The following is a 26284-nucleotide window of genomic DNA, read 5'->3' as shown; positions in this document are numbered from 1 at the left end:
ATCAGCCACAAGTTTCAACATTAAACCTCTCTATGGGTCATTTTGCACTGATTAAAAGAACACAGCTTCAAAATGAGGTATTGTCAACGTTCTTCCTGTTGGCTTCCTTCGCTGTATGTTTCAGACAGAAAATTAAGCACATTTTAATTCAAACAAGCTTTGCAATCTAGCTCTGCTGTTTAATTATTTTAATTGCTGCTTTTCATGATCACTTTTAAAACAGTATGTTTTTAATGTGTGTGCTTTTTCAGCTTTTTCTGTAAGCTGCTCTGGATAGATGAGCAGACCATAAATAATGTGTATCATTCTGGCCACTTGCTATTAGGATTGGAACAGTTTGCTTACATTTTGAGGCTCTCACTTTTGAATGTGCTGGGACACAGTCTTTAAAACAGAAGTGGACTCCAACAGCCATCATCCCTGACTGGGCCTGATGGGAGTTGAAGTCCAACAATATCTGGAGGACCACAGGTTTCCCAGCCCCACTCTAAAGGTATCCAGAATAAGCAAGTGATACCCAAGAGCAATATCTTCATTAAGTGCAATATCCAAATAATGTGGGTATATTGCACTTAATGTGTATATTGTACTTAAAATGAAATGTACTATGTTGTTTATTCTTCAGTCGTTTCCGACTCTTCATGACTTCATGGACCAGCCCACGCCAGAGCTTTCTGTTGGCCGTTGCCACCCCTAGCTCCCCCAAGGTCAAGTCTGACACCTCCAGAATATCATCCATCCATCTTGCCCTTGGTCGGCCCCTCTTCCTTTTGCCTTCCACTTTCCCTAGCATCAGCATCTTCTCCAGGGTGTCCTGTCTTCTCATTATGTGGCCAAAGTACTTCAGTTTTGCCTTTAGTATCATTCCCTCAAGTGAGCAGTCTGGCTTTATTTCCTGGAGTATGGACTGGTTTGATCTTCTTGCAGTCCGAGGCACTCTCAGAATTTTCCTCCAACACCTCCAACATGTACTATACCTGATCAAAATTGCTATCCTGCTCCTTCACTGCAACCATTGAGATGCAATGGCAGTCACCATCTTAAATCCTTGCAAAGCAGGATTAGATGCATAGACCCTGTTTGATAGCTAAACATAACACATCCAGAGGAAGAAGATACCCAATCTGATTAGGACAAGACAGAAGATGGCGATCTGCCTTTCCTCTGGTGGTGCACTGCGTAGATGCATCTGGCCAATTGCTTTCAGGAGCCAGAAAACTAGGCTACAGGGACCTTTGATGCAATTTAGAAGAGAACATTCTTCTCTAACTGGAAAGCACTCTGGGTTGGACTACTGGCATGTCTCCAGCGCCACATCTGGGAGACGCAGCCACAGAGAACTCTGCACTTATGCATTATCTGGACTTTGTCCACAGATGCCATACCAGTCTTCCTCAACTGGTACCCTCCAGATATTTTGGACTACAACTACTATCACCCCAGACTGTTGGCCATGTAGGCTGGTGCTGAGGTGACAAGGAATGGAGGGACCCAGGTTGGGAGGTAGGCTGGAGCCAAAGATCTGCAAGGACCCAGATTGGAGGAAGGCTGAAACCAAAGGATGTTCTTCATTGTTCTTGGGCAGATCTCCAAAACATGGTCCCCTCTTGATGTTTTAGACTTGGACTCCCATCAGCTATAGCCGGCATGGCCAATGAACAGGAATGCTGGGAGATGTGGTCCAAAAACATTTGGAGGGCTGGTCTTGGGGCAACACAATGGGACATTACATATCCATGCCTTATTCAATTTTGAAAGGACGTACAGCCAGCCATTCGGAGGAGACATTCGGAGCCAGAACTGTTAATAGCAACTTTATTGTTTCACTGGTGCAAACTCATGATAAAGAGTAGAACGGTGTAATGTGTTTCTCCCCTAATTTTACAGTAATGCAGGTTATACATATACTATATAGACCACGATCTATTAGTTTTGCTTTGTTTTTCTTAATACTATGTGGAAACAAAATTATCTGGATAAATATGCTCTGTGAGCCTTACTGGCCCTTCAATGAGTGTCACAGAGCTTCCATATGCAAAATATAGATTCTGGATTTTGACTTTGTTTGTTTTGAGCACGGTGCTTTACAACTCTGAAAACATGCAATAATATATTCTAAGGTGGGTGGGGCTGTCGGGTGGTTGCGGGAATCTGAAATAGCCTTGAGTTAAAAACAAAAACCGAGGAAGCATGATCCAGCAGAGAAGAGAATGACTTTTTCCCCCTTGTAAAAATAAAACCCACACACACATCTATAACACTTGCAGATGGAAAGCCAGGTTAGACGTTAAAGGTCTGGAGGCGGCATGGGGGGGGGGGGGGGCGGTGAGGGGGGGGGGGACTCAGCAAAAAGAAATTAGAATGCAAGGGAGCGGGAGGTAAGAGACACAGCTGCACATCACATGAATCCTACAGAAGAATGGCTCCAGTCATGCTAACGTTCCGATGGTATCTATGAAACTGCTGGTCCGAACGGCAGGAAAATTTGGTAGAATTCAGCAGGCCCTGAACACAATGCGCCTCTGCACAAAAGAGAAGGATGAACAGACAAGCCTAACTTGGCACTTCCAAAAGGCACAAATCTATGAACTCTAGCATCATCATCATCATTAAAAAAAACAAACGGAAAACCCCCCCTCCTGTACTGTGTTGCAAATGGAAAGACGATTGAGTTGATTACAGTGGTTGTGCGCCGACGGAGGCCCTTCTTTTAAATGACCAGCCCTTCGTACATCGGCCCCTCAGATTCCGGCGACTCTCTCCTCAACCGCAAGTGCTCCAGCGTGTTGTGGAAGTGTTTGTTAATCTGTTCCGTTTCCTCGGTCGATTCGAGGTTGGGAAGGTCTTCCCGGATTTTTTGTATAAGCTGATTCAAAACCTGAATTGTCACCTGGAGAAGAAAATGAAAGAGGGGGGGAGAAAGGAAGGAAGGAAGAACCCATCAGGCTTGGAATAAAAGCACAAGAGAGGAATGCTTAGACAAGGCCCCAACAGTGAAAGAAGGGCCCGCAGGGCTGACATCTCTTCTGCTGCCCCCTGCGCTTGGGATGGCGGCTGTTGGCCATTTGAATTTCCAAACAAGCCAGAGGCAAAGGGGTGAAAACGGAGCTGTGGTGTTTTATTAAAAATTGCCAGCGCGTTTCAGACCAAAGAAGTCCTTCATCAGGGTAATTCAGAACAAAAATAAGCTTTGCATTTCTCTCACGGACCCACAGCCTCCTAGGCAAAGCTTATTTTTGTTCTCAATTACTCTGAGGAAGGACTTTTTGATCCAAAACGTGTTGGTAATTTTTAATAAAACACCACACCTCCGTTTTCACCCCTTTGCCTCTGGCTTGTTTGGCTTCCTTCCTTTTGAGCATTTGAATTTCCCGCAATGCTCGACATCGAGCTGCTCCAAGGCATTGTGGGAAACTAAAATGGCAGCACCCAGTTGGGGTGGCCATTTCAATTTTCAAAATGGCCCAAAAGGGTACACTGGGACATTAAAATAATTGTCTACTGCCTGGACAAGGATCTACTTAAGAACTGAGGAATTGAAAATAAAAGTGCAAGTATCATACTGCCCTTATAAAAAAAAATCCATGGTGCGACCACACTTAGAATATTGTGTACAGTACTGGTCACCACACCAAAGATATTGTAGAGCTGGAAAGAGCGTAGAAAAAGGCAACTAAAATGATTACGGGGCTGGAGCATCTCCCCTATGAGGGAAGATTACAACAGCTGGGATTGTTTAGCTTGGAAAAACGGAGGCTAAGGGGAGACATGATAGAGGTGTACAAAATTACGTATGGTGTGGAGGATTTGGACAGGGAGACATTTTCCTCCTTCTTTCATAATACTAAACCCCAATGGGCTCTCATCTCATGAAATTGCTTAGTGGGAGATTCCGGACGAATAAAAGAAAATCCTTCCTCACACAGCACAGTTAAACTATGGAACTCGCTACCACAAGACGTGGGGATGGCCATCAACTTGGACGAGCTTAAGGAGGGTTGGATAAATTCCCAGAGGAGAAGGCTATCAACGGCTACTAGTCCTGATGGTTATGTGCTACCTCCAGAATCAGAGGCAGTAAGCCTGTATACGGCTTGGGACCACAATACCTGACGGAATGCCTCTCCCAACGTGAATATACCCGGTCACTACGTTCAATATCTAAGGTCCTCCTCCGGGTGCCTACTCCGAGAGAGGCTCGGAGTGTGGCAACGAGGGACAGGGCCTTTTCGGTGGTGGCTCCCGGACTGTGGAACGATCTCCCTGACGAGGCTTGCCTGGCACCAACGCTATTTTTCCAGCGCCAGGTTAAGACTTTCCTCTTTGCCCAGGCATATGGCAGCGCATCTTAATCACCCACATGTTTCGTTTTTTAACGGTTTTTAATGCTTTATGTGTGTATGTTCTGTGTTTTAGAATTTAAAATTTTGTATACTTGTTTTTATCTCAATTTTAGAACTTCTGTAAACCATCCAGAGAGCCCTGGCTATGGGAGTGTAATAAATAAATAAATAAATAAATAAATAAATAAATAAATAAACAAACAAACTCAGGTTGCTGTGGAACATAGGTGGGAGGGTGCTGTTGCACAGTGCCCAGCAGTCAGGGACCTTAACAAGGCTGTATAGTGTCTTCCCGCTAAGAACAAAACAGTAACAGGGTGCTGTTGCACCCATGTCCTGCTTTGTGGGTCCCTGGTCCACAGCTGGTTGGCCACTGTGTGAACAGATTGCTGGACCAGAGGGACCTTTGGCCCTCTGATGTTGAGGGCTCTTCTGATGTTCTTAGGCTGGTAGGAAATAAGAGTCCCCGGAGTTCTATCTTGCGTTCACAACAACTGCAACAGAACTGCAAAGGGTCTGTAACTCAGCAGTAGAGCACAAGCTTCCCATGCAGAAGGTCCCGGGTTCAATATCAGGAGGAACTGGGGAAAACTCTTCCCTTCAACCCCAGAGAGCCATTGCTGCCAGTCAGTGTTGACAATACTGAGCAAGATGGACTAAGTTGTCTGACTCAGTATAAAGCAGTTTCCTAAGCACTTAAGTTTATTCAACTAAATGGGACACCTTCCCCGGGGGGCGGGGGGGCCCACCCCCTTTTTCCAGACCGCCAACCATAAGATGGATTCCCAGCTTTTATAGAATTCCTCCCAACCCCATTAGGAAGGGTTGAAACTGAGCACGAAGAGCATCGTGCTTGGTATTTTGGTGTCACTGTTGGAACGGGGGCCCCTGAGAGCAACTCTGAAACTGAATTTGGACCTGGGACTGAAAGAGGTTCAATGCACCGGCTTTGAGACCCCCCACCCACCCAGGTGCAAATGCCACAGCGTTGCACGGTGCCGGGAGAACTTACCGCATCATTCTCCTTCTCATAAAAATAGATGTATCTGTTCAGGATCTCGATGAAGAGCTGGACTTGAAGAGACGGGTCCATGCACTGATTGGCTATCTTTAATGCTTTCTTCAAACATTCCATGACTCGTTTTCCTCCGTGAAGCTAAACAGCAAGGCAGTGAGACGGGTCGGTCACCCCGGATCAACACACGTCTACCACGACCCACCCCCAGGCAGGAACTGGAGCCTCAGAACAGCCTAGCTGGGCCAGACAGACTGAGTGGTAAATCAGGATGGCTTGCTGGCTGGCTTTCAGTGGCTGGAGGAAAGTCTCAGTAGCAGGTGAGGGTTAGGGTTCACCCTAAGCTTAGGGTTAGGGAGGCCCATCTCCCCGGACAGGAACTGGGGCCTCAGAAGAGCCTAGCCGGGCCAGATAGACTTAGTGGGCCACCAGGCTGGCTTGCCTCCTCTCTTTGAGTGGCTCAGAGGATCTTGGTGGCAAGTGAAGATTAGGGTTAAGCCTCAGTTTACAGCTTACGGTTGGGGAGGCCTGGCTCCGTGGGCAGGATCCAGGTTCTCGGCAGAGCCTAGCTGGGCCTTACTGAGCGGGCCACCACTGTGTGGCTGAAAGGAAGTCTCAGTGGCACGTGAGGGTTAGGGTTAAGCCTCAGGGTAGGGTTACCAAGTTGGGGAAGGCTGACACATTGTTTAATACAGGGACGGGCAACCTGGTGCCCTTGAAAATGTTTTCAACCACCACTCCCATAATCGCCAAGCATTAGCTAGTCATACTGATTGCTGCTGATGGATGTTGGGAGTTCAAAATACTGGGGTGGGGTGGGGGTTGCAGGTGGCCTTCCCTTTGCTCTATGGCAGCCTTCCTCAACCTGGGGCGCTCCAGATGTGTTGGACTGCATCTCCCAGAATGCCCCAGCCAGCTGGCTGGGGCATTCTGGGAGTTGTAGTCCAACACATCTGGAGCGCCCCAGGTTGAGGAAGGCTGCTCTATGGTTTCAATCGCGCCTGCAGCTCAACCCATCTGGGGGAGGCCCCGGCCTCCAGAGAACCCCCGGGGCCCCTCCTTTCTGACCTCTTCTCCGTTCTTGTCCGTGTTCCGGCCAGACCAGAAGAGATGGGCGCAGGTGCTGACGGCCCGGCATTGGTCCGGCTTCTTGAGCAATTTGGAGGCGGCCAGGGCGCACTGAGTCCTCAGCGGCTCGTGGTTTTCCTCGCCAAAGCATTTCATTCTCTCAAACGTGCCAATTATCAAGGTGATTGCGGCCAGCTGCGCTTTTGAATCGCTGATTTCGTCTTCGTACAGAGAGAATGCCTGACTCAGACACGCGAACGACAGGAAGGGGAAATTGGGATTAAAAGGGAGGAATGGAAAATTGGGAAGGAGGGCAGGAAGAGAGGGCAGCTGGTAATTCTGACGAGCAGAATCTCACTTATTTAATTGCACGGTTTTGTTCTCCCGTTTTGCAAAATAAAATATCTTTTTAAAAAACGAGCTCCGGCTAAATTACCCTCAAGCTCTCCGGACAAGGTACAGAAGGGAACATTTGCGACCACGTCTCTCGAGAGGCCCGTCCAGGTGGAGGAAGCGGTCACACAATGGCTGCTATGTAGTTTCTGCTAGCTGCTGGTTCAAAACTGCCTCTCACATGGGTTAACTTTGCTAATGGGGACTGGGGAGCCAGCACAATATATATGGGAGGGGGCTCTAACAGGGATTCCCAACCTTTTTGTGGGGCATTCAGCAGTTTGAGTGTCGCGGGTGCTCTCACAAGATGGCTGCCGGAGGGAGGGCTTGCCCATTCACAAAATGGCGACCAAGGAAAGCGTGGCCAGTCACAAAACACCCATTTCCCAGAAGGCCAAAAGGAAACTGACTTGCCCAAGAGCCGAAGTATGGAAAACTACTCCTTTGAACCCGCAGTTTCCGGCTACAACAGCCATTTCACAGAAAGCAAACAGCTGAGGCTCAGAGACGAGTCACTTGGGTTGAGAATGGCCAGGTGAGGCCCAGAGGCATTCTGGGAAAACAAGGTGACTCCAGCATTATGCTGGATGGGGAATGATGGGAGTTGTAGGACTTTCTTCTGTCTAAACATGCATAGGACTGCACCCTAAGTGTATTAGACAGTGTGTCAGATGTTCAACTGAAAGATTTATTTTATTATTATTATTATTATTATCATCATCATCATCATCATCATCATCATCATCATCATCAGTTGTCCATGCTCTGGTAACCTCCAAGTTAGATTACTGCAATGCGCTCTACGTAGGGCAGCCTTTGAAGACGGTTCGGAAGCTGCAGCTCGTGCAAAATGCAGCAGCCAGATTGATTTTGGGAACCAGAAGGTTCGACCATATAACACCTGCTCTGGTCCGCTTGCACTGGCTGCCTGTATGTTTCCGAGCCCAATTCAAGGTGCTGGTTTTGACCTATAAAGCCTTACACGGCTTGGGGCCACAATACCCGGTCACTACGTTCAACATCTAAGGTCCTCCCTCCGGGTGCCTACTCCGAGAGAGGCTCGGAGTGTGGCAACGAGGGATAGGGCCTTTTCGGTGGTGGCCCCCAGACTACGGAATGATCTCCCTGACGAGGCTCGCCTGGCACCAACGCTGCTGTCTTTCCGGCGCCAGGTTAAGACTTTCCTCTTTGCCCAGGCATATGGCGGCACATCTTAATCACCCACATGTTAAGTTTTTAATCGGTTTTTAATGCTTTATGTATGTATGTTCTGTGTTTTAGAGTTTAAATTTTGTATACTTGTTTTTATCTCAATTTTAGAATTTCTGTAAACCGCCCAGAGAGCCCTGGCTATGGGAGCGGTATATAAGTGTAATAAATTAATTAATTAATTAAATAAATAAATAAATAAATAAATTATTATTATTATTATTATTATTATTATTTTAAGTTAGAAAATAAGCTGTTGATCCACCTGGGACATGAATTCATAAGCCACCGTTTCGTGGTTCTCAAATCCGATTTCCCCTGCTGCCAAAGCCCCTTGGAGGAAGAGCCGGAGGGGAAGTTCTGCCAGCTCAGCTTTGATCAAAGCGCTGATTGTCTGGTGTGCAAACGTGAAGATCTTCTGGCATTTCTTTTCCCATTTGTCATCCTAAAATTTTTTTAAAAAAGCAAACGAACAGTAAAGAAAAGCCGAACAGGTCAGAGCAAAAAGTCACGATCAAAAGAAGGGGAAGCAAACATGGTAAGTTTGCTGTAGATAACCCTCCACTGAAAAGTCTGTCTTCTGTGAAAAGAAAATGAATTCTGCGGCCTACATTAAATAAAAAAGATAAACCTACGAATAGTTATATTTATAAACCCAGTTTTCTTCCAAAATGGAATTTAAGATTGCAGTTTCCAGTGCATCCAGGCACTGACTGAGCCCTTGCACAGAGACCCTTTATTTACACCCAATTTATTCGGTTTGTGAAAGTTTAGGGCATTATACCCTTGATCACCAAACAGGCCTCTTCTTCAAATGCGCCGTCGTTTACAAACTTGCCTCTTTGCTCAGCCCTACCTAGCCAACCTCCTCAAGTTCAAGCGGCTGTTGTGGGGGGGACAGACATATCTCGTACATGCCCCACGGCTCTTTCACTCACCACTTTAGAATTCTCCTTATAGCGAAATGCGAGCTGGTAGGCAGCGAAAACCAACGGCGGCAGCGTGAAACGGATGCGTTGGTTTCCACCCGCGCCAAAGTGTTTCCGGGCAGTGTTTAAAATCTAAAGGAAGAGACACGACACGTCTTGGGCATGGGTGATGGATCAGGCCAACACACTTCAAGAAGGACGCAGACAAGCTGGAGCATGTTCAGAGGAGGGCAACGAGGATGATCAGGGGACTGGAAACACAGCCCTATGAGGAGAGACTGAAAGAACTGGGCATGTTTAGCCTGGAGAAGAGAAGATTGAGCGGAGACATGAGTGCACTCTTCAAATACATGAAAGGTTGTCTCACAGAGGAGGGCCAGGATGTCTTCTCCATCATCCCAGAGTGCAGGACACGGAACGATGGGCTCAAGTTACAGGAAGCCAGATTCCGGCTGGACATCAGGAAAAACTTCCTGACTGTTAGAGCAGTACGACAATGGAACCAGTTACCTAGGGCTCTCCCACACTAGAGGCCTTCAAGAGGCTTCTGGACAACAATATGTCAGGGATGCTTTAAGGTGGATTCCTGCATTGAGCAGGGGGTTGGACTCGATGGCCTTATAGGCCTCTTCCAACTCTACTATTCTATGAAAACTAAATGAACCAATTTTACAAGGTCATTTATGCAGCTGTCAGAGTTGGACATGTTCTGCCCGCCCCTCTTCAGTGAAGAGACACCCATGGGCACCCCTAGGCATGCCCCTGACATGGTGCACACCCCATGGGGCCGAACAAAGGGGTCTGTCCAGTCCATTCTCCCACAGCAGGGGGAGAGGGCAGGCAAATCACTCTGCCCCTCAGCCTATTAATCTCCCGTGTCTTTGAACTGTATTGACGGTAAGGATGTCCGTCACCGGGAAACGAGACTTCTGCAGTGTACCCGAAACAGCCTGCATTGGCAAGGCGAGCTGTGCGTTTTCTCCAGGGACTTTTAACCTTTTTTCTGTCTTGGCCGTCATTTGCGCAGATATAGACCTGCACAATGACGGCGACAAATTGCACCAAGGTGCATGATCTGCACAAACAGTGGCTGAAATTGGCATAGCTGCTGCCAACCATTGTGCAATTTGTGCAACTGGATTCATCCAACATCCCTAACTGACTGCAAAGCTACACACTGGTTTGCCTCTAATGGCTGAAGATGTGATTGCTAGCTTCAACCAAACAGACACATTAAAAATGGTTAATTAATGGGCCCGTTCAGAAGACACCTTAAACCATGGCTTTAACCAAGGTTGTTAAGCCAGAAAGCCAGGCCGTGTTCAGAAGACACCTTAAACTACGGCTTTAACTACAGTGAATAAGGCTTTTTGTTTTATTCACCATGGTTAAAGCCATGGTTCTAGGTGTCTTCTGAACACAGCCCAGCTTTCTGGCTTAACTATTGTGGTTAAAGCCATGGTTGAAGGTGTCTTCTGAATGGGGCCAATATGTTTTAAAAACAAAACCACTTGAGGTGCAGACCCCTAGGTCAGAGGCCCCTAGAGCAGAGGGGTTTTGCCAAATGCCAAGTATTCTGTTTCAGAGACGCTCTTGGCTGCATTGCAGTGCTCGGTAGGGCAGAAGGTCAAAAGGATGATGGGGTCAGGAATACCAGCATATGTTAGCTCTAAGCTCTTACCGCAAGGAACAACAGCATTTCAACCTTTGAGAATGGTGGGGGGAGAAGTGCACAGGAGCTGGGAAACCACCCATCTATCCATGGTCAAGAAAAAAGGGGGCACGGTGATCTGGAAAACCCCAAAGGGAAGGACTGGGGCCACTGGAAAGCCAGATTTGACCCAAGTTCTTAACTCCTGCTCTAGAATGAAAGGCACCCTTGGGAGATGCCACCCTGGGACTCTTAAAAGCCATACCAGATACTGTTGGTTGGGGTCGTCTGAGCGAAGGAGGTGAATAAACCGGCCCACAAGGCCTTGTTCGTCGGCAAAATCTTCAGGATCAGGATCTTCAGCCGGCTGATCCGGCTGGTCCTGAATCAGCGTTGAGACGAGGTTCATGATGGCGTCCACCTACAGAGGGCAAATGGGTTTGGTTCAAGGTATCTATGGCTCTGAAGACCACCACCACCACCACCACCACCAAAGGCAAAAGTTGGCTTGGATCAGAAAACCACAAACAGAAACCATGCATGCGACAGGGGGATCTCCCCCACTGCACCTCCCAAAAACGGCCGGCCCTACCATTAGCCAGACTGAGGCAGTCACCTCAGGCAGCAGTTCTTGGGAGGTGGCAGAAAGGTGTTAAAAGTGAGACCTGTGTGTCTATACTCCCTAAATTAGCCTGCTGCGTTTGGGTGGGGTTGAGGATGTCTTCCCATCATCAACGTTAAAGACAATCATCTGGCAGGCCTGTTGGCTTCCATAGTGCCATGTTGTTCTAACAGTGAAGTGAGGGAAAGGGGCGGATCGTGTCACTATCCATACTCACACATATAAGTGAGATATTATAAGAACTTAATATACTGATAAGTTACACTAGTTCCCAAAGTTCAGGTATACTTCCACTGTAAAGCTGTATATTATATCATTAAAAAAGCACAGACAAGTACTCAAAGACCATTTAGAAAACACTCAAAGAACAAAACACTCGAAGAACAAAACACTTAAAGACCATACGTGTTTCGACCCAACAGAGGTCTTCTTCAGTGGTCACATGAACTATATATGCACATGAAAAAACTAAGAATTATTAACACTTTGTTTGTTAAAAGCTTTCTGTTAACAAACAAAAGTACATGTGAGAATACTAGTGCAAATGGTGCTAACCTTGCTACTGAAAAGAGGTTCCTTGCCAACAAAATACCACAATGGTTTTAATTTTTGTGAACGGCCCAGAGAGCTTCGGCTATTGGGCGGTATAAAAATGTATTAAATAAATAAATAAATATTAGCCGTTGGGACATGCAGCCTCATTCCAAATTTTGGATACTAACTAAAATATAGTAGCCCACTATCCATTCTAAAAGGCAAGTGACGGTAACATCTAGTGGCGATGGCAATTTGAAAATAATTCTTAGATTTTTCATGTGCATATATAGTTCATGTGACTACTGAAGAAGACCTCTGTTAGGTCGAAACACATATGGTCTTTAAGTGTTTTGGTCTTTAAGTGTTTTGCTCTTCGAGTGTTTTCTAAATGGTCTTTGAGTACTTGTCTGTGCTTTTTTAATGATATAATATACAGCTTTACAGTGGAAGTATACCTGAACTTTGGGAACTAGTGTAACTTATCAGTATATTCAAAAGTTTTTATAATATCTCACTTACCTCTGCAGTACATGTGAGTACGGATAGTGACACGATCCGCCCCTTTCCCTCACTTCACTGCTTTGATTTTAAGGGGCCTGGATAGGCTTCCCTTTGCTTATATGTTGTTCCTAACTTCAGAAAGAATATGTCCTGGGCTGGCCCTGCCTGCGAAAGTCAGGGGACCCTCTCGAATGGCACAGGATGTAGCTGGGGAGTGGGGGAGAGGATCTATGGAAGTTAAGAGACACGCAGCCCCTGGTAGAAATGGAAATGCCTTCTGTTGAAGCAAAGGTCTCTCTGGGTCTTGTCCATTGCCTGAACATGTCTAATTGGAGGTGGAGTCTCTTGTCATTCAATACCAAGGAAGTTCACCTGGTGGCATGGTTTTCCCTACCTGGTCTTGCGAGACAATTTCTGTGTTGTAATCCAGCACATTGCTAAGAACATAGCAACTCATGCTCTTCCTGGACTCATAGTCGAAATACTCGAAGAGGGGGTGGAAATGTTTCAGTTTCAAGACGGTAAGGGCATTGTTGTAGGTATCAACAGGGATCTTCAAGAGCCTCGTCAGCTCCTTTGAAACGGCGCTGCTCGTAGCGATACTAGAAAGACATAAGTGGGCGATAACGGGGGATCGGCAAATATGAAGTATCTTGTACGTAGATCCTTTTGCTTAAAGTCAGCAACTTGGGATGCAGAGAATCAATGGAAGGAATGAACGGGAAAGCAAAAGTTCCAAAATCTCTATCGGCGCAATACCTTTACCAGGCCCACGCAAGGCCCCCAAATAGCGTGCAAGCTTTCAGGTTCTCCAGAGCTCTTTATCAGGCAATCCAGTAAGCAAGGCCAACGTTCAAAGAGACGCCTTGTCAAGGTTTAATCACGCAGCGGCAGTTCATTGTTACGAGTTGAGTCATTTCATACCAAAGCATCACACACAGATTGAGCCGGCCTCCGCGTTACGCAGTTCTCGATTCGTTTGGGATCCCCGCTACCCCGCTACCCACCCACCCACCCAATTAGCAGAAGACGCGGCTTCCTGCGCTGGAAGAGAACTGGAAGTCACTTACTGCTCCAGGTTCAGCTTGTTAAAGATCTCCACCGTCGTCTCCAACACTTTGTCGACGTAGTCGACGCGATCCGGGTAGCACTTCATGGCCAAGTTGATAAGAGAGACTTGCAGAGACACCACGTCTTCCGAAGGCATGTCTTGCCTAGACTGAAATTTGAAAAGTGCAGAAGGAGGTGAGGGGCCCATGGGGAGATATTGTAGGGAAGCAGAAAGGACTGGGGATGGGTGAACTCACCCGGGTCCCACACATCGGACGCTCGCCCCGCCCCCATTTGCCCCCACTCGTGCCCTGCACAAGCTTCTTTGGCAGCCTGGCAAGCGCCCAAACGTTCTCAACTTACCTGTATGACAGTAGCCACCTGCTGGGAGAAAATGTCAAAGAGCTTAATATCAGCAGGGATGCCTGGTCCGTCCTCTCGGTGAGCAAAAAGCGCGAGCCTAAAGGCAGAGAAAGGTCGTTTTGCAAAACGCGACTGATAGACCTGCCCTAGAGGGGATTACTCAGAAGGAAGGCTTACAGAGACTCTCCTCACTGGTCAGTATGCTTACAAGTGCAGCTTGGACATTTCATTTCTCTCAGAGCAAAATCTGGGCTTTGGTCAGGTGGGTCTCCCATCCAGACACTGACCAGACTCAGACCTGCTTAGCTTCAGAGAGACAACTGCATATGTGCCATCAGTTATGCCCTAGGACTGTCTTCCTTGGCCACTGGCAAGCTTAACACTTGCAGAAGTAAGCCAAAAAACTGAACGAGGTAACAACAGAGGCTTGTACCCGATGGTGTCCCTCCGTTGATGGAAGGCTCTTGATCCAGTAGAGACTTCCATCAGCTGGAGAGGGAGGCAATTTCCATCAATTCCCCTTCCTCCTTGTATCCACCCCCACCCCCAAGCAGACCACAAATCAGCTCTCTGGGGCTAAGGGATCTTTTGGAACAGTATGGGACAAGGACCAACGAAAATCCCCTTCTTTCCCATTCCGCGAATGGAAGCATTCCATTCTGCTGAATCAAAGAGCCTTCGATCAGTGGAGGGACGTCACTGGAGACGTGCCTTCTCTCTGCGCTAGAGATGCTTGTTGCACTCCTAAGCATGAGCTGGGGAATAGCTAACAAGCACAACACAACTAGAATCACAGAGAAAGATACAGAGAGGTGGATTATTCATACCCACACCGCTCACTATGTTATGCTGAAGGGAGGACGGGATGTTCTAAGGGAGAACTGGGAAAGAGACTCAAGCGAGACTACAGAAAGGCACAAAAGGTTAGCTTATATAATGGCTTTCGAAGGCTATGTAAACCGGCATGAGTATAATACTCATGTCAAAACTATCCCCAAACAAAAAGATGGGCGTGAAGGTCGCTTCAGAAGGCTGATTCACCGATTTATCTCTCTCTCTCACACACACACACTCTCTCTCTCTCTCTCTCTCTCTCTCTCTCTCTCACACACACACACACACACACACACACACAAACCATCTTTCCTCTTTTTAAGAAGCCTAATTTCTGCAAAGCATTATTTAAAGGAGTACTAGATTTACAAACACACACACACCTTCGCAATCACACTGTATAGGAGAACAGTGCTTTCAAAGATGCCCATACAAATTGCCATCCAGAAGTAAGAGAAACAATCACAGGAAGGAATTGGGGAAATGGGAGGAGGAACTACAGAACTGTCGCACTTCTCCAAAACTAGCAACCGGGGGTTGGGGGAGGGGGGGTTGCTGAAAAAAATCTGCAGGAAACACTCAGCTGGCTAGTTAAAATCAATGTGAAATTCGACCCTCAAACTGCCATCCCAACTGCCCCCAAAGTTCCCTTTTCCCCCTGAAAAGACACAACCAGTTCTGTCCACACAACTAGCTTGGACCACACCTACCATCCTCCAGGTCTTTCTTGTACATCTACATTGGGGTGGGCAACCTACAGCCCACAGGCCACAAGTGGCCCCCGTCCTAATTTCCAAAGCCCTCTGCATGCACTCACTTCAGACCCCTGGCAAAAGTGATCTGTCCTTTCCCTGGCAGCCCTCTGGGTGGGAGGGAAGGAAGGAACGAAAAGGGGTGAGCCACGCACTTTGGGCTCTGACCTGACTACCGCTGGCTACACCAACTGTCTGCACTCTCCAAACGTTCACTGCTCAATCCACACATCATTGCAACACATACAAACTTAACGTTTTACAGTGCCGTTATACAATATTAAAAGTTACACATAAGGTTAAAGCAACAGAATTATGAAACACACAACAATCCTTAGCTGAAATGATGGAAAGGTGGGTGAACGACAAACGTACAGAAACCTTTAATAACCTGTCAATCAAATTGTATCCTAATCTCTGAATCTTTATAACGCTTCGCACCAATAGTATCCAAAAACTTTGTTATACATCTGGTAGCTCGTATCGGTTGGCTGGATATAATAAATACCGCTGGCTTCACCAACATGCAGCCTCCAACATATGACTCACAAGGGAATGTGGTCTTCTATGGAAAAGGCTGCCCACCTCTGATCTGCATCCTTCATATCCACAGCACACAGCTCCTCTTGTTCATCCTTTACTCTGGGTCTCTCCTTCTCAGCCTGCTACTTATTTCTAAGAAGCCTTCCTTTGACCAGCCTACCCCTGCCTCGTCTGTCCCCTCAAAACTCCCAAACCCTCCTTACTGCCTGCAAACAGCACAGATCTTTTTCTAATCCTAACGAAGAAGTTTTCAGTCCCACTCAAACTTGCCTTTCCCTTCTTGCACAGAAACAACACTGTTGAAAATGTCATGGCTTAACACTTCCACTCTGTCGAAACAACAAGGTTCATGTGCATTCTGTGACATCACAGGAGCTCCACCAATGGGTGGGGGGAATTGCATCAGAAACACATTTTTAGCTTAAGATAACTGAATAATCGAGGTCATTTGGAATAGGAAAAAAGTAAGTCTATGCAGTTTTCCTCCCCCTCTTTGAAAAAGCCTACGGATTTCCCCTCCCTCTCACACCTGCAGATATTCATCACACACCTGTCAATTAAAGCAATAATGATATTTTTCACATTCACGTTTTGGTGTAACTCTGCACATGCTCGTAGAAAAGGATTCAAGGTCTGGAGGTGAAATTCATCTGGGAAGACCTAGATATGGCAGAAAAAGGAAGTCACTTGTAGGGATGGATTCAGCCAACAGCTCCCCACCTTTGCACACACACACGCATACACACACACACACATTTGCAGTTGTTATGCAATGAAAACCCCGGAGAACCATTGATCAACAGGCTCTTGAGTCTTTTTAGCAATGGTTACACTCCTGCTTCTTCCTCCTCACTGAGGCCGCCATCTTCCCCAATTTCATGAAGGACTAGGGAAAGATCCCTGGAGGAGAAACAGGGGCTTGCTCAAGACCATCCAGCTTTGGAAATAATTATTCCAAAGGAAGATATATATACTGGCGGCCTGTCCCACATTCCAGTTTTAGTCATCCGAGGAATGTTGACAGCTTGGAAATGATTACCAAGCAGATTCTAAGATTAGGCGAGGAAGGAGTTTGCTTTTCCAATCTGAAAACATTTCCTTGCACGAATGCTTAGAAAGCGTTCAGACTCACTGGCCGTGGTCACATGGCACGACAACCAGCCCTGTGAATAAGCCACATAAGCAGTATGGGTTGTTCACAAACAGACAGACCATCAGTCTCACCATGGGTTGTTCTCCTCCCCTTTTCCCTTGGATCTCCACCCAGTATCCCAGCTGAACCTGCGTTGTCTGCCTGTCCCATCCCCTTCCCCAGTCCTATTGCAACTCCTATTTTCGTTCCCTGGCTTTAAAAAAAAAAACTGCCCCAGAAATTTGCGCAAATGAGTTTGTGTTGTTGTTGTTGTTGTTAGCAGCAGCAGCCATTCAGAGGTGCACAACTGCAGACTTACAGCTGTCTGATTTGTACAGCCTTGCCTTGTCTGTTTCCTTGTAAGTTTCAGCAGGAAACATACAAGGAAATTGACAAGGCAAGACTGCATATAGGCTACTTTGGGCACTGTTGATACTGACTAGTCACAAAAAGGGGGGAAAGATCAAGAGAAGGAAGTGGTATCTCCCAATATATCCTCCAAGTTTTAAGTGTTGAACTGTGAAGTGTTAGTGTCCTGCTTCCATTCAACACTTTCTTGACTCTACTCAAGAATGGGAAGATTTATGCTCTTCCCCCAGCCCCGCTTTTCCCGGCTCCCTTTTGCAGTAACCACACCAGTAAGTGCTCCAAATACTTACAGTTGTCCCTAAAACCCTCTCTTGTTCTCAATGGCTAAAATCCAACGTAAGTGCTACTGAGAGCAGACCCATTAAAATTAATGGGGCTTAACAGACATGACTAACTTAAGTCTCACTTGTTTCATTAGGTCTATTCTAAGTAGGACTTACATTGGATTTTACCCCGTATGTTTGGGGTAGGGAAAGAGGAAGGGATGCGATACTTGAGTTTCCAAGAAAGCTCTCTGCTGTAACTGGGACTGGATATTATGTTCTCCCAGGGCATCAAGGGTGTGCCGCCATAGTATAAGCAGGAGAGAACTCTCCGAAGAGACACATTCCCCCCACCCCAATACTTGCTAAAAAGATCAGTAATTATGAGCTAATTCTGAACCGAGGGGAGCTCCCCCATCACCCCACCTCACTGCATCCAGTTTCCTCAACCAAAGGCTCAGGGTGCGACTTGGAGCAGAGTGTCTAGAGGACGTGACAGGCTGCAAGTCGCTCCTTACCGCCACCCAGGTTCACCAAGGCTTACCTGTATGATACATTCCATAAGGTACTCCTGAGCTAACGCATCCCTGCAGTTTACAACTTGCTCCAATATGCCAGTCAAGACGATCTGGGAACAGGAAAAGAGAGGTTTGCATCAGGTTTCCTCTCTCGCAGCCTTTGCACGTTGACCCGCGTGAGCCTCGGAAACTGATTCTCTACCTAAAGCAGAGGTGGGGGACGCCTTTCGGCTCGCGGGCCAAATTCAATTCCTGAGGTGTTCTCGGGGGCTGCGTTCCAGCAGTGGGCGGGGCCAGATGTAAAAGGGGCGAGGCCAAAACGCCAACAATACTAGTGTGTTGTCTTAATCTTCTTACTGTCAGTAATTAAGCCTTCGGAGAGACATTTCAACCTTTTAGAACGAGGAAGAAGCTGCTCAAATGCCAGGGGAGGAGAGGTGTGGCGATCTAGGGCCAAGTTTGGCCCCCAAGTCTGAGGTTCCCCACCCCTGACCTAAGCTGTAGGGTAGGAAACCAGGCAACTCGTTTTTTACGGCTGCAACAAGCTGGACCAACCGTCTGGCAAATACAGAAGGAAGTCGAACTCATGACACCGCCTCACCTGCTTGTATCTCTCCACGTTGACGCCTTCCAGCTGACTGAGACGCACCAAGTTGGTCCCCACCAGGATCCTCAGCTCCTGCCTCTCGCGTTCCCTCTTCTCGCGGTCCCGACTGTGGCCTTGGTGCTGCATTCGCACCCAGAGCTTGTTCATCTCGGCAAAGTTCAGCAGCACGAAGTCCATGGAGTCACTGATGTCCCCCGTGGTTTCTTCACTGCAGGTCAACAAGAACAAACACTGGCTTCTTAGGTACACAAAGCCGGGGGGGGGGGATTTTCAGGATGCGGATCAAGGCCAGTTGCGCGGGTCTTCCTGAAGCAAGGCTCGGAGAACCCGCTGGGGCTCAAAGGGGCAGCTTCCGTCTGTCGCGAGGCCCCCGATAGACACCCAGAGATGAGCGAATGATTAGTTGGAAGGAGGTGCTAACTTCCTTTGCATGTATCTATCCTGCATCCATTTTCCAACAATAAATGGTCATCTTTTTTTGACACAAGCGGCTCGTTTCATCTTGGTAACCAAAAGAACATGATTGATGACTTGGACCTGGCAGAACCAGAACCCAACTCAACACAAGTCCATGCACTGGTAACCTCACGTTTGGATTACTGCAATGCCCTTCATGTGGGGCTATCCTTGTTCTTGGCCCAGAAACTGCAACTAATACAGAATGTAGCAGCCAGGATGCTGAGCGGAGTGTCCTCGCCGTGCACATAGTTACACCGGCGTTGAAGCAACTGCACTGGCTGCCTATTAGCTACCGAGCCAAGTACAAGGTCTTGCTGTTGGCATATAAAGCCCCGAACAGCTTGGGACCAGGTTACCTGGGAGATCGCCTTCCACAATATACACCTGTGCAATCAATAAGATCATCAGAGGAAGCCTTGCTGGTTGTACCCGGACCCGCAGGCTGCCACCTCGCAGCAACCCAGACGCTGCCCTTCTCTGTGGTGGCACCCCTTTACGGAATGGTATTCGGGAAACTTATTTATTTATATCCCACCTTTTTTCCTCCAAGGAACCCAAGGCGGCGTACATAATCCTCCTCCTCCTCCTCTCCATGTTATCCTCACAACAACCCTGTGAGGTAGGTTGGGCTGAGAGTCTGTGACTGGCCCAAAATCACCCAGTGGGTTTCCATGGCCGAGTGGGGACTAGAACCTGGATCTCCCGGCTCCCAGTCCAACACTTTAGCCACTACACCACAATGTCAACAGTCGCATGTTTTAGGTGCCAATTCAAGACCCATTTCTTTACCCCAGCCTTCCCTGACTGAGTGCGCTTGTGGCATTACACCCCACAAGTCAATTCCAAATATATGTCTACAGTTTGTAAGTCTGTGGTTTGTAGAATGTTGGCCTGAGTGGGCGGAGTTAGAATGTCTTGGGAGTGGGGAGGAGTGATATATAAGGGAATGACTCAGGGGATGGAGAGTTCTTCTCCTTTTCAGGAAACCTTTTCAGGAAGACTTGTTAGATACTCTTAGAGTCTGTAGTGCTCTCTGTATTTATGGTACTTAAGTTCTGGGAAATTTGAGAGTCAGTGTAGTGAGTGGTGTCTTTAGAGTTTGGTGTGCACGTAGTGGAAGTATATTAATCAATACTGATAATAAAGAAAGTTCAAGAGTGATAGTGTGAGAAAAAGGAAAGCGCGAATGTGAGAGTGACCGGATTGTATGGAAGGTTTCAAAAAGGTTTTTAAATGTTGTTATTTGAAACAAAGCTTATGAACTTTTAAAAATAAATTTTGATTGTTTGTTTTAAAACTACCACAAAAATCCCACGTGTCTGTTTGGCATTTATCATCTTAAGTTTACACATTCAGCACCCACTCTGACAATCATTCACCTAAGCAGATATAACTCACAGCGCATTATATTATATATATTAAAATCCTTCTCCATTTTAAACCCCTTTCTCCACATAGTTTGGAGGAAGGTGGGCTTTATCCCTTGCCTCAGGCGTATCAAGTGGTGGTGCTTGGCTTGAGCAGGGAGTAGCCTCGGCCGGGTCTGGTGTTCAGAGCCTGTGTCGCCCCATAATAAGTGGTGGCAGACGGGAGGTCTGTGTCAACAGTCGCATGTTTTAGGTGCCAATTCAAGACCCATTTCTTTACCCCAGCCTTCCCTGACTGAGTGTGCTACCTAGACTTTTTGTAACTATAGTGTTGTTTTGGTTCTACTGTTTTTATTAATGTTTTATATAAACGCTATAGCAATCACTGCGTATTTTAATTGCACTTTAATGTGCATCACAATGTATTTTTTATTATTATTATTATTATTATTATTATTATTATTATTATTATTATTATTATTAATTTATATAGCACCAACAATGTACTTGGTGCTGTACAAAGTAATAGATTTCATTTTCTTGTAAACTGCTTAGAGATATTTTTAAAATAGGGTAAGCGGTGCATAAATGTACACAGGGTTCCCAGGTAGTCGCCCTTCCAGGCACTGACCAGGCCTAGACCCGCTTAGCTTCATGAAGGTTGCAGCATCCCATGCCTTCAGACCAGGCCCAGGGATTAGGCAGCTCTGCTCCATTGCCTACACCCAACTGTGTGCAACACAGTTCTGAAAGTTCTGCCTTCACCCCGTCAGGTGACTTACTCTGTCGGCTCTCCATCATCAGGCAGGATGTTCCGGGTGCACTGGAGGAGGTAGTTGCGAAGAAACAGGCCCCTTAGAGGGTGCTGGACCCCCCGACACATTTCTACCAGATCTTTTAAGATATCCTTCCTGGACTGAGGGAAGGACCTCACGTAGACAACCCCAACAGTGATTAGCAAATAGCTGAGAAGAGACAGAGACAGCGTTAAGGATGCTCCAGTTTAAAAAAAGAGTCAAGCATCATTCCTTTTATTTCCAATGTTTAGGCTGGGAGTGCCGATGCATATGTAGCCAAAAGAGCACCACCCAAGCACCGTAACTGAAGTAGATTTCACAAGAGATTCAGATTTACTTACAGCCGCGGGATGATGTTTCCAGCATACTGAACCAACTCGTAGAGATCCGCCACTTTTCTTCCCTTGGCAAATTCGTCTGTCAGATACACCTCTAGGTACTGCAGCTCGTCGGAAATGGCCATGTCTTTTTTCCTTGAGATTAAGGATGAAGACGGGAGCAACGCAAAGATATCGTGCGAGTAAGAGAGCGTCACCGCCCAGCAACACCAGATGGAAATCAATAGCTGTCATGTCTAGCCCTGCTCCCCCTGGGTTGAAAGAAGGTGTTTCAGGTGATCAATCAGAATCAGATTCTGAAGTTGAGGAGTCGGCGCCAAAAACAGGCCAGCCTGTACCAGTGGGGGAGAAAGCTCTCACGGGCCCTTCACCAGCTGGGAGTGAACCCTCTCCAGAGCTTATCTCGTCAAGGGCAAATAATACACAGTCAGTGGCAAGCCAACATTCTTCTGAGGCTAAGAGCATGGAGAGGTTAGTCGATCCTAGAGCACACCATAGACTAACACAGGTGGAGCTAAAGTATGGTAACCATATGAAAAAGAGGACAGGTCTCCTGTATCTTTAACAGTTGCATAGAAAAGGGTGTTTCAGCAGCTGTCATTTGTATGCATGTCACACCTGGGGAAATTTCCTCTTCATCGCAGCAGTTAAAGCTGCAGGTGCCCTGCCCTCCTTTAAATCTGCTCACTCTAGTATAGCTCCTGCAGCTTTAACTGTGGTGATGAAAAGAGAATTTCTCCATATATACAAATGACATCTGCTGAAATTTCCTTTTCTATGCAACTATTAAAGATACAGGAGCCCTGTCCTCCTTTTCATATGGTCACCCTAGCTAAAGGAAGGCAAGAGAAAGTCAGCCCGGTTGGCATCCCGTCAGAAGCTGCCTCAGAACTAGTCTCTATGAAGTTAACGCCTCTTCGGAAAGGGTTTTCCATTCTTCTTGAAAGGACAATGGTCTCGCTTCGTTTGCAAAGTTTTGCCTAGGGGGAAAGTTCCTAGAGGTTAGATTCTCTTCAGGTGGGAAGAGATGTTTAATGCTTGAATAAAGCTTTGCGGATTACTTAGCAGGCCTCGTTATTGTCTCCCAAGAAGGCGGGAGGTTTTGAGAAACACGACAACAGCTTAGAAGAGCACAGTATCTAAAGCGGCTGGTGAAAACAGCAAGGGAATGGAGTCGACATTTCGGATGGCAGAAAGATTAAGCAGCGATAACTAGGCAAAAGAATGAATGGCAGACTTTGAGATCAGGCCTGCTGATAGATGCCGACAGCGAGCTTTGAAAGGGGTGCAGGAGGGAGCGTGTGCAAGATCAAACTTTGGGATGGAGGCTCTGTGAACAAACATATGAAGAGCCCTGCTGGATCAGGCCAAGGGTCTCTGTCGCCCAACATTGTGTTCACACAGTGTCCAACCAGATGCCTGTGGGAAAACCCCAATTAGGCCGCGAGTGTAACCGCACCATCCCATCTTCCACACCAACTACTGTGCACAGGCCTTTGATAGTGGAGGTAACATATAGCCATCAAGACTGGCAGCCATTGATAGCCTTTTCCTCCAGTGATTTATCCAACCCCCTTTAAAGCCATCCAAATTGGTGGCCGCCGCTACACCTTGTGGTAGCAAATTCCATCGTTTAACTAGAAGTCCTTCCTTTTATCTGCCCTGAAACTCCCACCACCCATTGGGTTCTAGTATTATGAGAGAGGGAGAAAAATGTCTCCCTAGCCACTTTCTCACACCATGCATCATTTTGTACCTTGCACAGCCGGTACCCTTAGGAAGGAGAGGGAACACTACATTTCCAAAATGTGTCTCACCCATTTGTACATGTGCTTGCTCATTCCATTACCCATTATCCCCTTTCTGGCTTGAGTACCGCAACATGCAAAGCTACTATGCACCGGCGGCACTACTGCAGAGCAGCGGTTCAAGCTTGCAAGATCTATTCCGCCCTGGTTAGGTCTCATCTTGAGTACTGCATCCAGTTCTGGGCTCCACAATTCAAGAAGGATGCAGACAACTGGAGGGTGTTTAGAGGAGGGCAACCAGGATGATCAGGGGTCTGGAAAAAAAGCCCTATGTAGAGAGACTGAAAGAGCTGGGCATGTTTAGCCTGGAGAAGAGAAGGTTGAGGGGAGACATGATAGCACTCTTCAAATACTTGAAAGGTTGTCACAGAGGAGGGCCAGGATCTCTTCTCGATCCTCCCAGAGTACAGGACACGGAATAATGGGCTCAAGTTAAAAGAAGCCAGATTCCAGCTGGACATCAGGAAGAACTTCCTGACTGTTAGAGCAGTACGCCAATGGAATCAGTTACCTAGGGAAGTTGTGGGCTCTCCCACCCTAGAGGCATTCAAGAGGCAGCTGGACTACCATCTGTCAGGGATGCTTTAGGGTGGATCCCTGCACTGAGCAGGGGGTTGGACTCGATGTTCCTTTAGGCCCCTTCCAACTCTGCTATTCTATGATTCTATGATCTGTGAGGTTGCTGTTGTTGTTTTACTATACTTCCAAGATTCATAAACCAGATGCAAAAGACGCAGACCTTGCCTGCATGGCATAGTAAGCCAGAGTTCCCCCAGAACGCCAGCTAACTGGCCCTGCTCAGGCGACACGCTAAGCCACAGTGATTAAGCATTTTGAGCTAAACATTATGGCTTAGCATCTTGTCAGAACTATGACTCAGCATCTCCTGTGAACCGTTCCTAACCATGGTGGCCGCATAACCACGTTTTAAACATGCTCGATAACCATTTGCTGCAAAAGGGTTCACGGCCTAACCATAGTTTAGCATGTTGTCTGAAACAGGCCCACTATCTACAATCAGTGCACCTCTGTTCACTGCCCAAACACTCCCACTGCAAGTGGCTCAAGAAAACATGCACCTTTGGCTCATGCCAGTGGGCACATTTGAAAACCACCAAATGAGAGGCATTCAGGGGATAGATGGTGTAGCCATCTGGGGAAACCCGGATGGTTGGGTTGAGACCCCAGTTGGGATGGATTTGTCCCCATATGCCTGAGGTTCCCCAACCCTGAACTATAGGATCACGCAGCAGCAAGATTCATCCTGCCTCAAGAGGATACAGAGCTCGTAATAGCTCTTCGGAGACAACATGGAGGTCCGTAGCTCACCAAGCATGTTTGAGGCGTGTTTTAAGGCATCCATCAGCTTGTTTTTGTCCTACAAAATGCATGAAAAATAAAAATTAAGATTACTGGTTGCGTGTCTGATTTCAGCGCCTTAGTATAGGAGATACGTACATGCTAACAGTTATTAACTCTCAGTAACTTTTAGGAAGCATCAGAGGTTTGGAGTTCGCTTCCTTTTAAATGCAACTGGCGTCTAATTCACGTTTCAAGCATCCCCAAATATCCATCTATAAAGCTCGCTAGGCCATCATTTTGAACAAGCACTCAAGAGGCAGTTTTACAGCAATAAAGTCGGAAGCCATTTCGCACAAAAGCCAAAATAAAACCGCAGCAATGGAAAAGACAATGGGTTGGAGCCAGACTTAATTATGCTTAGAGTAGACCCACTGCAATCAATGACCCTGTTCAGATGACCTGGTTAAGCACTTTGAGCTAAACATTATGGCTTAGTGTGTCGTGTGAACCATGGCTTAGCGTACCATGTGACTCATTCCTAACCATGGTGGCTACATAACCATGGTTTAAACCCTATTTGCTACAAAAGGCTTAGTGGCCTAACCATGGCTTAGCGTGTTGCCTGAACAGACCCAACGAGACTTAGCTTAGTCAGGTCTAATTGTAGTCCCATTGAGTTCAATGGGTCCTCTCCAAGTATGACTAAGTCTGGGTCTAGCCAGTGGGGGCTGGTGGCTCCATTGTCAGTGGGGCAGCAAATCCACTTCAGGATTCAGTCTCAACCAGTCAGAAGTCTAAAGGAGCTACTGAGGTGCATATAAACAAGCAAAACCAATCATGACCAGTGCAAAACAAAAAAAGGGAGCCAGGATAAAAGGAACCGAGGTCCACTTACCAAGCATCGCTTCATTTGGAAAGACTGGACTTTGACAGCCTGAATGGCTTCATCCAAGAGCTTCTCTTGCTCATCTTGAGGAGACTGCTGTGTAGTCGGCTGGAAAACAGGAGAAAAACTGGCTATTCTAACACCGAGAGCAGCCCTTTCTAGAGCAGCTCAAAGCTCCGCCTAGTTCCTGTTCCCTGCCTCCCTATTGGCACCCTGCTTCCTCCAACGGCCAATCAGCTGCCTCTAGGAAGCCCACAAGGATGGCAACGGCTCTCAGATTTTGCTGCTCTCCAGCAACACATGCAATGGTACTAAGGATATCCAGATTTTGTGAAATCCATCCCGTGTGTATTTCGTGGACTGTGCAGTATCATTCGTTCCGGCGTCCGTCCTTAGACAGATTCCAAATTCTTTTACCCGTCATGCGGAAAAATATGCAAATAATTCCACGAGAAACTTCGCAACAAAAATACTTTGGCTTTCGTACATAACATTTAGCCTACGTTCCCCAGTCCATTTGGGTTTTCCCACATGTATTTCCCATCATGGCACACAGTACGTCTCAGCGGAAACTTGCATATTTTCCTGTGAATGAATTTGCGTAAATTTCAGGGAAGTAAAAAAAAAA

General features: G+C 46.9%; 1 protein-coding gene across 1 annotated transcript in view; it reads right to left on the bottom strand.

Moving 5' to 3' along the window:
- Positions 1 to 1801: 1801 nt before the first annotated feature.
- VPS35 (VPS35 retromer complex component) overlaps positions 1802 to 26284 on the bottom strand; it is a 29425-nt gene continuing 4942 nt past the window's right edge. Inside the window, exons 2-17 of the mRNA XM_063141243.1 lie at positions 25666 to 25764; positions 24750 to 24846; positions 21664 to 21787; positions 21308 to 21490; positions 18694 to 18907; positions 18119 to 18202; positions 16361 to 16470; positions 13682 to 13778; positions 13339 to 13487; positions 12663 to 12870; positions 10874 to 11029; positions 8967 to 9089; positions 8294 to 8473; positions 6427 to 6666; positions 5356 to 5499; positions 1802 to 2890 (exon numbers count right to left, since the gene is read on the bottom strand). Coding sequence (XP_062997313.1) covers positions 2711 to 2890; positions 5356 to 5499; positions 6427 to 6666; positions 8294 to 8473; positions 8967 to 9089; positions 10874 to 11029; positions 12663 to 12870; positions 13339 to 13487; positions 13682 to 13778; positions 16361 to 16470; positions 18119 to 18202; positions 18694 to 18907; positions 21308 to 21490; positions 21664 to 21787; positions 24750 to 24846; positions 25666 to 25764 — 2388 coding nt within the window. The 3' untranslated portion in view covers positions 1802 to 2710. The remainder of the gene's footprint in view (positions 2891 to 5355; positions 5500 to 6426; positions 6667 to 8293; positions 8474 to 8966; positions 9090 to 10873; positions 11030 to 12662; positions 12871 to 13338; positions 13488 to 13681; positions 13779 to 16360; positions 16471 to 18118; positions 18203 to 18693; positions 18908 to 21307; positions 21491 to 21663; positions 21788 to 24749; positions 24847 to 25665; positions 25765 to 26284) is intronic.

The sequence above is a fragment of the Elgaria multicarinata genome, chromosome 14 (assembly GCF_023053635.1).
Source record: "Elgaria multicarinata webbii isolate HBS135686 ecotype San Diego chromosome 14, rElgMul1.1.pri, whole genome shotgun sequence".
Lineage (NCBI taxonomy): Eukaryota > Metazoa > Chordata > Lepidosauria > Squamata > Anguidae > Elgaria > Elgaria multicarinata.
This window is presented reverse-complemented; position numbering and strand designations above follow the sequence as displayed.